The 10,571-nt window shown below is 35.9% G+C and overlaps 1 protein-coding gene and 1 long non-coding RNA gene across 2 annotated transcripts in view; one reads left to right on the top strand and one right to left on the bottom strand.

Moving 5' to 3' along the window:
• Nucleotides 4,372-10,571, bottom strand: part of LOC107625362 — a gene marked incomplete in the record, with an annotated part of 17,349 nt that continues 11,149 nt past the window's right edge. The window contains 7 exon segments of the mRNA XM_016327986.2: nt 4,372-5,178; nt 5,593-5,748; nt 7,576-7,644; nt 7,802-7,959; nt 8,393-8,497; nt 9,202-9,269; nt 10,203-10,279. Of these exon segments, the coding sequence (XP_016183472.1) occupies nt 5,098-5,178; nt 5,593-5,748; nt 7,576-7,644; nt 7,802-7,959; nt 8,393-8,497; nt 9,202-9,269; nt 10,203-10,279 (714 nt within the window).
• On the top strand, nt 5,755-7,513 carry LOC110268870. Its single transcript, XR_002357545.1, has 2 exons — nt 5,755-6,650; nt 7,014-7,513. It is a non-coding gene; the product is annotated as an uncharacterized LOC110268870 (long non-coding RNA).

The raw sequence follows: 10,571 nt of genomic DNA, 5'->3' as shown, positions 1-10,571 counted from the left end.
TTCAATTCCATCAATTCACATAATTCAATTCTATTCCTATGGGCATCTAGCCTAGGACTTCATGTCATATTACATGGTATTTAAATGAAACTTAAACCATACCTCTAAGAAGCCAAGATCAAACCTTCAATTCTTGAATTTCACTAAGTTTAGGCTCCAAGTTTACCTCCACCAAACTCAAATATCACCAATGATCAACTTAATGCTTCTAATACCAATCTACACTATTTTCACATAACATACACAATATTCAATCACTAGGATTTTATAAAGTTTTATGAACACATGGAAAAAGTGGCTCTTACTTTTACCCATTAAAATTAGTTGGAACCTAGTTAGAACTCAAGCTAGAGTTTTCCCTAAATACAAGAATCACTAAGTTTCATGAACACACTAGCCAAAAACGTAATTCTCATGGGGACAACGAAACTACAGTTTAGTTAGGGAGATGCTTACCAAAATTTTTGAATAAAATTGTAGAGGAGGAGATGGGCTTCGCGTGGCTGAAAACAGTGTGGCGATCGGAGCTCTGGATTAAAAGTTATGGAGGATTGAAGTTTATGGAGTTAGGATTTTGAGTTTTCGTCTCTCTTCTCTAACCATGTATCTCTCAAAGAAATAGGGGAGAATTGATTGTTTTGTGCTAAAATTGGGCTTTATAAAGTGTGGGTTTAGGTCCAATTTGGGTTCGGTTCACTCATTTTAGCCCGTTGGTCCAATTCTAGGTTAAAACTTTTAAGATTAGTATTTTAATTTGTATTCTAATTATTTTTTCTTCCCCAAATTATGAATTTTAATTTCTTAAGCTCATTCACTCCTAATTAATTCTCCCTCACAGTACCAGGCAAATTTAAGCCGGTACAGCCGCTTAAATTACCAATACGCGTGTTTTCACTTTTTTCCGAAATAAATTACAATTTTCCACTTGAAAAAATTCTTTGAATTCAATCATCATCGTTAAATTTTTAAATTCTTAAGTTTTAATTTTTGAACCCTTCCAGACGCATTTTAACTATTTTAATTTAATGATTAATTATTCAATTATTTTTTTATAATTTTTCGAGACCTTATGGTGGTGAATTCGCCTGAAGTTCCTTCATGTCAGCTTTAGAACGACAATTCAAGGTACATATAATGAACTCTGATACTTAAGTCAAGAAAGGTTTAAGAATGGTAAGTGTAAAATGAATGAATAAAATATATGAGTGTTAGAGTATTTATAAAGTGGGTTCATGGATATGGCCTTCAACAATATGATCTTTATCAAATCGTAGTAGAAAGTTATCTCCCTATTGTGATGGAGGTTGCAGTTGAGTGGATAATTATGCCACTACAATTGAAGTAGGGGGTTTCAAATTTGTTCCCTAAGTCGGGTTGGACTCAGGTCATGGAACTTGAGACTAGCGAAGGTTGGGTAGGTTGATTTGTTGGGTGTATCCGGACTTGACTTCATGGGTCAATCTAGACGACCGTTTCTTGGGGGCTAAGGAGTAGTTGGGCTTAACATTTATGAACATCTATCTCCTTTCATCAGCAACACTACTTTCATCCCTCTCAATGAAAGGTTTTGTCCACCGCCATTACATTGGCATCAACAAATCATCATGAATGTCAGCATGGTTGTCATCATCATCATTGGTGTTAACAACATGAAGACCTCTAACTCTAGATGATCTTTCTACCATCTGTAGTTTGCGGGACCCAATCAAACATTCAACTTAGAAAGGGTAACACCCTACTACACAAAACTTTACGCTTAAGCCGTAAAACAGAGGTAGTGTGATATTACGACTTGTAAAATAAAATATACATACATAACATAATTGAAAAAATATAATATTCAAGGAGTCTTGAAAGTTGGTTAAGCAAAAACGTGAAAAATAAAAGCTCAACGCTTAAGGTAACGATTACTTGCGTACAAAGAATATATATATATATATATAATAGGATCGGAGTGCTAAGGATACAAAATAGTCAAGCTCCGGGCTCAACCTGCAAAGTTAAGACTGGCTAGAGAATATTTATATACATATATACAATCCCAACATCCAAAATACTCCAAAACAGACCCTATGTCTCCATCAAGCCTCTATGAGGCCGAAAAATAAAACATACATATAGGAGAAGACTAGCACATATATAAGTATACATATATCATATCAAAAGACAAAAGCCAAAAAGCCCCAACTCTGTTGCGATCGAAACTCCAGATGCCTAGCGAGGTGCCTCTCGACCTGCATCTAAAAATAACATTTATATGAGATGAGAACGGGGGTTCTCAGCATAGTAGAGGTACCCACATATATAATATATAAGGTCCTGGAAAAGTCAGAGGCGATCCTAGAACTCTGACACTCAGATTTAAATATTAAAGTTTATAAATTGAAAGCCATAAACAGGGTAGGTTATCTAAGGTTCTTATTTCTAATTACTTTCTAATTTAAGCCCTAATTTTCGCCTTCCTCCAGTCCTCCAAAATTCTGGTGCACAGACAAACAATACAAACAAAGCAAACACAAGTAGAATACAAATACAGCATGTAGCAAATATAGTAAGTAAGCATAATAATCACATAGGCAAACACAATTAATACACAATCAAACAAAACACACATATGCATGTGATGCATGCTTGCCCTATGGCTAATAATATCATATGTTTGTTAGGCCAGTGAAGAGAGTAAAGTGCAAATGACAGAAACACCCCAACACATATCTAGAAGCTACAAGAGAAAAAGGAGAAGACTAAAGTAAAGGGTAGAGGACTGAAGGGTAAGCAACATAGGATGAAGGGTGATGGGCTGAGGGTAAAAAGCGGAAGAGGATGACATAACTAAAGAGGAAGTGAAAAGACAACACTAGAAGGAAGAGGGAGAAGGGCAAATGGTGAAGCACACAAGGTGGAGGAACACAAAAAGAAAGATCAACTTGGGAGAGAAGAAAATGTGGTGAATATTAGGCAGCGTTTGGTTTATGTATCTTTTGAGACAGAGACACAGAGACATAGATATTAAAGACATGGACACAAATTATTAGTGTTTATGCACTGTGTTTGGTAAACATTGAACAAGACACAATAAAATTACAAAAAGTTCATATTATTCTTATAAAAAAAAAAAAAAAAGAATATCAGCCACCGTTGCTACCACTATCATCCACCATCTCCACCACTACAGATTCATCATCACACACAATTCACCACAAATCAATCAGCAAAAAATTTATAAGAATCAACAAAAATTTTTATTTTTCAACAGAAAAACAAAAAGGGAGGAGAAGGTAACTAAAGAGCAAACTGTGAAAAGAGAAGAATCAATGTAGAGGAAGAGGCGGCAATGGCAAACTCGAAGAGGAAGAAGGAGAGGCGGCCGTTGTGAAGAGGGAGGAGAGGCGACAGCCGCAAATCTGGACGAAGAAGGAGACGTAGCGGCGACGGCGGATCTGAACGAAAGAGGACACGAGTGGCGGCGCGCGGATCTGGACGGAGGAGAAGATGGAGAGGCGGCCATGGACATCGCGAAGAGGGAAGAGAGGCGACAACCACAAATCTGGACGAAGAAGGAGACTTAGCGGCGACGGCGGATCTGAACGAAGGAGGAGACGAGTGGCGGCGCGCAGATCTAGACAGAGGAGGAGACACAGCGCTCGAATTTGGAGGAAGTAGGAGACGCAGTGGCGGTGGCACGCGGATCTGGGTGAAAGCGGAGACGCGGCAGCGGCGGTGGATCTGGACGAGGGATCTGGACGAAGAGATGCAACGCTGACAGCGAATCTGGACGACGGGATGCGACGGCGGAAAGAGGGAGGAGGGAGGAAGGAGAATGGTCACGTGGATGGAGAAGGAGAAAGAGAAAAAAAACTAGGATTAAGAAATTAATAAGGGGTAAATGAGTAAAAAATTGTATCTAATTGATTGTCTCTATGTCTCATTATTTTAAAAGTATACTAAATACATGTATTTTGTGTATACTTTTGTACTAACGTGTCCATAAAAAATTTGTGTCTTAACAAACAAACATATGATACTTTTATTAGCGATTTAATTATTTTGACGTATCCATGTCTCTGTGTCTGTGTGAAGTGCACCAAACGCTGCCTTAAGGTTTGAGGTGCAACAGAATGGAGTTATAACAACGGCGCCACACCAGCCATCCGGGTGAACGAATTTGTCTACTTTGACGATTGAGTATTTTTGTGAAAAAAATTTTGAAGTTAATTTTGTTAACTAAATTAAAGATACTTTTATTAGCGATTTAATTATTCGAGCATTTTTGTAGTTTACTCTTTATAAACTATAGTAAATCACATTGTATTTTAACAGCAGTTCAAACAAGAAATAACGAAGCGAAGAGTACAAAGACTTCGGGGGTGTCAATGTAACAGGTATCTGACAACCTTTTGATAGCAACGTGTCATTTACTACTATGGAAAATAGATCACATACCACTCATTAGCAAAATGTTTCAAATGCTAAAGGTTTCATTAGCTGGGGAATGCTGTTTTCACTATATATAGTAAGCTTCAGGGCATAACGTCCATAAGCGATATAATGTTAGTGCAAACTTAAAAGATATATCTATGTGATTGAAAAACACAGACTTCCATTATATATCACGTTTTGCACTAGTACATTCAATACATTCACATTACCACTTCTAAGTCTTTTGTTGACCAGATGGTTCCATCATCCCCCACCAAGCTTCTGGTTGGGCAGTCTTTCATATCCAGATACTATTAGCACAAAAATTTGGAACTCAGTCAAGAGATTAAACCGCATAACAGATTTTATTGCCATCTTCCAAAATAATTGCAGCCGGATTTGACAATCAATAAGCAGCTCCGAAAAGCAGCTCATTTCTTTTTCAAGAATTCGCTGTGGTTCACTCAAAATATACAGATCACGGCCTCCAGTGTTGAGGAGGTGAAAAGCAACAAAAAAGCAAATTGGTAGAAACTCTGTCGACACGTTACTTGTGGATCTGGGTTGAAATTTGATGTTCCTTTTCCTTGGTGGCATTACTGGGAAATGGTATAACAATCCATCCCGGTAGCTTTGTAGAGTTTGATCACAACAATTAAAAATTCAATGTATATCCAATCAACGAAGTTTGCTAGTTCTTCGCTTCGAAGGCCCACCAGGAAACAGCTGCATAATCCATCCTAACACTCTCTCCACCACCTAGTAAGAAAGAAACAGAAATCAATTCCTATTTTCTTTTCTTTAGATTTCTAGTTTTCCAACCGTTGTTCTCAAGTCTTAACAACCACTAACGGTTACAGGTCAACTATCTTCACTCCTAATAATATAATCAAGGTTTCAATTTTCAACCAACACCCATGGAATCCTTACAAATTCAATAAAGATATATAAATTTTATAGTGGTACTGTGAAACACATATTCTAGACAAAGGAGTGTTCGAAATACATTGATTTTTTAGTCACTATGCCGAAATTGACAGATATTTTGAGATGGGGATATTGTAAACAAGAGGCAAGGATTCATAGAAGTATAAAGGATATGCTCTAGTCATAACTCAAGATAATATGAAGTTCATATAACCCAATAAAGCAAATTGAACACATAAAAGTTACCTCATCACCCTCATCTGCATAGGGGGTGTTCTCGTACATAGGAGTAAATTCTGGTTGTTTTCCTGAAATATTCTCATTGACCATGCTTTGAGAAGTCAACAGCTCTAATCTTTGAGTCTGGAGCTCAAGTTTCCATGATAATTCCTTGTTTATCTCCTTCAAACAGGAAAGCAAACAGAAGAAATAGCACAGTTAAGACTAACAGTGAACTGGAATGGAACTATAGACCAGAATTATAAAACAAAGTTTATAAGATCCGACAAAGAGCTTTTTTACAAATTGCATACCAACACATTAATTGGGCATTAGTTAGACATACTACAGTGTCTAGTTAATTTGGGTACAGTATATTATTAGCTAAAGGAGAAAAGAAAAGATCAGAGATCAAAGCAATCTAATCTAAACATGTGGATGTTTGTATCAAGGATCAACTATGCTAAAAGCAAAATCGCCTAGATGAAGACGACTTGTGAATGGCTTCAATGCTTCCTAAACACACCATCTGATATAAGAGCTCTTTGCCTCTTTCATTAAGCTACGTATGGTACACTGTCACCCAAGAATACCTGGAAATATCGATTCACGGAATCGCTTCCCTATAGTAAGGACTACAAATATGCAACAAGTTATTTGTATTAACCCTATCTAGTATCATTGTCCAAAACAATATTGAACTTAGGCTGAGCTTTCCAATTCCAATTGAGTTGATCAAGGAGGAACCTAGATGGACTTGGAGAGTGAGTTGAAAAGTGATGAAATGGTTTATATGAAAACACACAAGAAAAATCTGTGGTCTGCATCCTCCGACTAAAATTAACAGATAAACGGGTACAATAATAATAAGAAAACAGATTGAATGTTGCTCCAAAACCAAAAGTGTGTTTCTTTCCCTTCTTAAAAGAAGCACCAATTGCTTCTCTTCAATAGCACTTTTTTTTTGCTTCCAAAGTCACCTTATAAGAATTCAATACCTTGGACAAACACCATAAACAATCCAAACTTTTCTTTTGGTTTATATTTTGGGCAGTATTTGTTTTTCAGTGGCGCCTTCATCGGAGGTCTTTGTTGAAATGGATGAGTGGTCATACGCGATTGGATAAAATAAGGAACGAAGATATAAGGGAGAGTTGGAGTAGCACCTATTGTGGAAAAGATGGTTGAATCGCGTCTCAGGTGGTTTGGACATGTGAGAAGAAGACCGACAGAACACCCAATCAGGAGGGTGGATGAGATGGAAGATGGATAAGAGGTGAAAGGTAGAGGAAGACCTAAGAAGACCATCCATGAGGTGGTCAAACGAGATCTACATGTAGACGATTTCTCTATAGACATGATACATGACAGAGCACAATGGCGTCGTTTGATTCATGTAGCCGACCCCACCTAGTGGGACAGCTTTGTTGTTGTTGCCTTCATCGGAGGTCTTTCATTTGAAAAAATAAATATTAGAAAACTGCACAAACTTCAACCAAAGCAAGGACTATTATAGGTGTAACAGTATAAGAAAATGTCTGATATTATGTAAAGCACCTAAATTCTTATCATTCGAATATTGGACAGTGAAATAACATTTAGGGAATGCAATGCGGAGAAAGTTATAGTAGCATTTATTAAGGGAAAAATGGTAGAAATGGAGAGTAGCCTAATAAATAGAGATAGAGGGAGACCCAACAATTTGCTTAACCATTCTTAAAAGATTCAGATTTCAATAGTTTAAATATTCACATAATTCATGACATAACACTGGCATTATATAATCCTTGAAGTTAACTCAACTAAGTAGAACAAAGCTTGGCTGTTATTGTTTTGTCTTAATTAATTCATCCCCTAATAGCAAACACATCAAACTTGCTTTCAATGAAGTGCTCTCTTCCATGGTAGAAACAATAGTAAGTTATGCCAAAATGATTAAGAACAAAAATAAAAATAACAAAAAAGCTCCTCGTTCAAACATAAAAAAAAACATGGCCCTGACTGACTTACCCTCATCCTGGAACATTCAGATGACTCAAGTGTCAAGGCTTTCATCAAATCTTCTTTCTCCTGTGCCAACTACATAAGAAAGGTAGACACATGAATATGCCAAGCCTATTTAATTACAAGAATACTTGGAACAAACATATGGCGCAGGACAGGGGAAAAAACCAATAAATAAAAACAGTAATGAGCAATGAGAGGTTGGCACTGAGTTTCCAATAGACCAAGCTACCTCAGAAATAAGCGCATTAATGTTCTCTATCACTCTCATCTGATCACGAGGAACAGGAGAAACTCCAGAAGTTGAGTGTGGAGTATCAGGAACTGTGGATAAACTAGATGCTTCAGCATCATGAGCACCCCTGTTTTCTGCATCACCATCTTCGCTTGCTGCACAGCATAATATAAAAAAATAAGCAGAGATATTAAACTAGTAAAAAACATGGATTAAGAAAACAATGTATCATCATCATCTATTCATTTTTTTGTAGTATATGCAAGGGGAGACAAACTGAAATAGGATAAATGATGTTCTATCAAAAGAGAAAAAGGGCAAATGGTAAAAATTTTGTTTGCCAAAACAAGTCCATTTCCCTCTCATTTTTGAATAATTGAATTCTCATTTTCATGTTAAGAATTTTTTTATTAAACCAATTACTTCTGTTATTCCTTAAAAAAAAAAAACTACAGAACCATGAAAACAGGCTTAATTTGACTTGAAATTAGCATGAACACTTGCTTGATTGGACATCCACATATAGACCATAACCATTATGCTTATTTAGAATATACAAAGTAACAACCACAACCGAGGCATACATACCTAAATCCTGGGTGGATGTAGAAATATCCTTTTTCAAAACATGACTCTCAATTGACTTTCCAATGCCTGACGCCTTTCGCAGCTTAGAAAGCAACACTTTCTTCTCTGTATCAATGAATGGAAGAGAATGAACATCAACTGAGTTCATATATGACTAAATTCACGTAAAATTTGTCATCAAATTTGAAAGGTCAGTGCTTTTTTGTCATCTCAACATATATATTCAAAAGTTAGTGGACAAAATTATCAGTTGGTTAGCATTTTTTGTTAAGCATGTCTGAACATTGTTCTTGTGAAAGCATAAATCCATTGATTTGCCTCCATCAATAGCTTAAACATTTGGAAGGTATGGTTCTTGACATGGTTCAATGGTTTCGTTCCAGTGACATTCTTATGAATACAAATGAATGAATTTCAAAGGGTGTGCTAGAATATAAATTCATTTATTAGCTTCTAACTAACACCTTAAACTATTGGGAATAATTAAAGGTTGTGTTCCATCCCATTCCCCATCTATGCATACACCTATATATGCATATTCATTCGCAAGGTAGCATTCCAAATAGGAATTAGTTTGAGAAATCACCAAAAAAGATACATTCAGATGAAAAATGACCCTAACGAATATACAGCTTGTTTTGCCAATTTTGGTTATAACCATTGCACATCAATATTCCTTCTTAATGCTTGTTCCTTCCTCTTATAAGCGTCAAATAAGTGAAAGCACCAGCCTTACAAAAGTATTACACAGATGCAAGCAAATAGAAAATTACATGAGTAGGGATAATTTACAGTTAAAATCTGTTTACCCTCTTGAAGTGCTTCAATGGTCGTCCGCATATCATGGCAGTCTTTGTCTAGGCTTGACATTTTCTTTCTGCAACATTTATTAAGAAAATCCTTATATAAACAAATTAAGCAAAATGAACAATGAAAACAAACATGAAATCACCTTTCATCATTGGGGAGCTAAAGTATTAAATTTAAAAATTAAAAAGAAAAGATGGCAATAACATTTGGTGTAGAGCTCATGATCTTTATAGAGGACTTTCCCTCTTAAACATGTTGAGACTTGAGAGATTGGAAAGCTATGCTTTCTTAGATAGATCTTTTGGTTGTTTTGCTCTTGTATAGAGGAACTCTTATCTTCTATCTTGTATTATTCTTATCTTCATCTTAATGAATTTCTTCTTTAATTAAAAAATAAAATAAAATTAAAATACCGTCTCTATATCAATCATGGAAGTTATTTGAATATTGCGAAAAATTAAGTGCCATTTATTCAAAAGCAGATTGAAGTTTGATAATTTTTTCTCAGACAATAATAAATACTTTCATTAGGGAAAATAAGGTATGTTCCACCAGAAGAAAATAAAGTTGGGGAGAGGAAAGCAGCCATCTACTTCCGTTTAGATTAAGGAGGAATTTTATTGAGGAAGTTAAGTACTTCAATTTAAACTCCTAATATGACAAACAAATGTAAAGGACTAGTAGTGCACGAAAGATTCCCTATTTAATTTCCCTTTTTCTTTTCACTCTTTAGGTTAAAATGTCAAATCCAGGGATTTGCAGTGTTTGATGCTTTAGAATAGTATACAAAACAATATCCAAAGGAGAAATGATTTCAGTAAAGATAGAACTTTTATCAAATCCATCTACAATTTGAAATCGAGGCTAAAGCAGACATTTGAAAATGGATTATCTTCACAGGAACGCCAACAATTCAGGCAGCACTATCGTCAAATATTTAACAAATTTCAATCATTGAATATGTGGTTCTTTTGCTTGAAATTTAAAACCTCAAGAATACCTGTATGAAGAAATCTCTGCTTCCGCATTTTCCAACTGCTTCTCAAGCTTTAGCTCATTAGATCTCAATCTGAGTGCCTAAAAAGGTTATTCAACACAAGAAATTAACTTTGGAATCTAATTGATATCCCAAATCCGTACACAATAGCTTAGAAAGTACCAAATGAAAGTGGGAAACCACAATTTAAAGGATAGCTATTAAAGGGGAAGAACCACTCTCCTTCGTAACATCAAGGACCCCATTCTACCCATCTCTAACATAGTCTAACCAAATCAATTCATATTAGAATAGTGAAATGTGTCGTCACATTGTCAGGTACGTAAGGGAAGTGGGGAACCACGCCTTAAAAGCTAGTTGATAAGGGTTTTT

The sequence above is a fragment of the Arachis ipaensis genome, chromosome B02 (genome assembly GCF_000816755.2).
Source record: "Arachis ipaensis cultivar K30076 chromosome B02, Araip1.1, whole genome shotgun sequence".
In the NCBI taxonomy this organism is placed as follows: domain Eukaryota; kingdom Viridiplantae; phylum Streptophyta; class Magnoliopsida; order Fabales; family Fabaceae; genus Arachis; species Arachis ipaensis.
The sequence above is the reverse complement of the archived record's forward strand: the minus strand, read 5'-3'. Positions and strand labels throughout refer to the sequence as shown.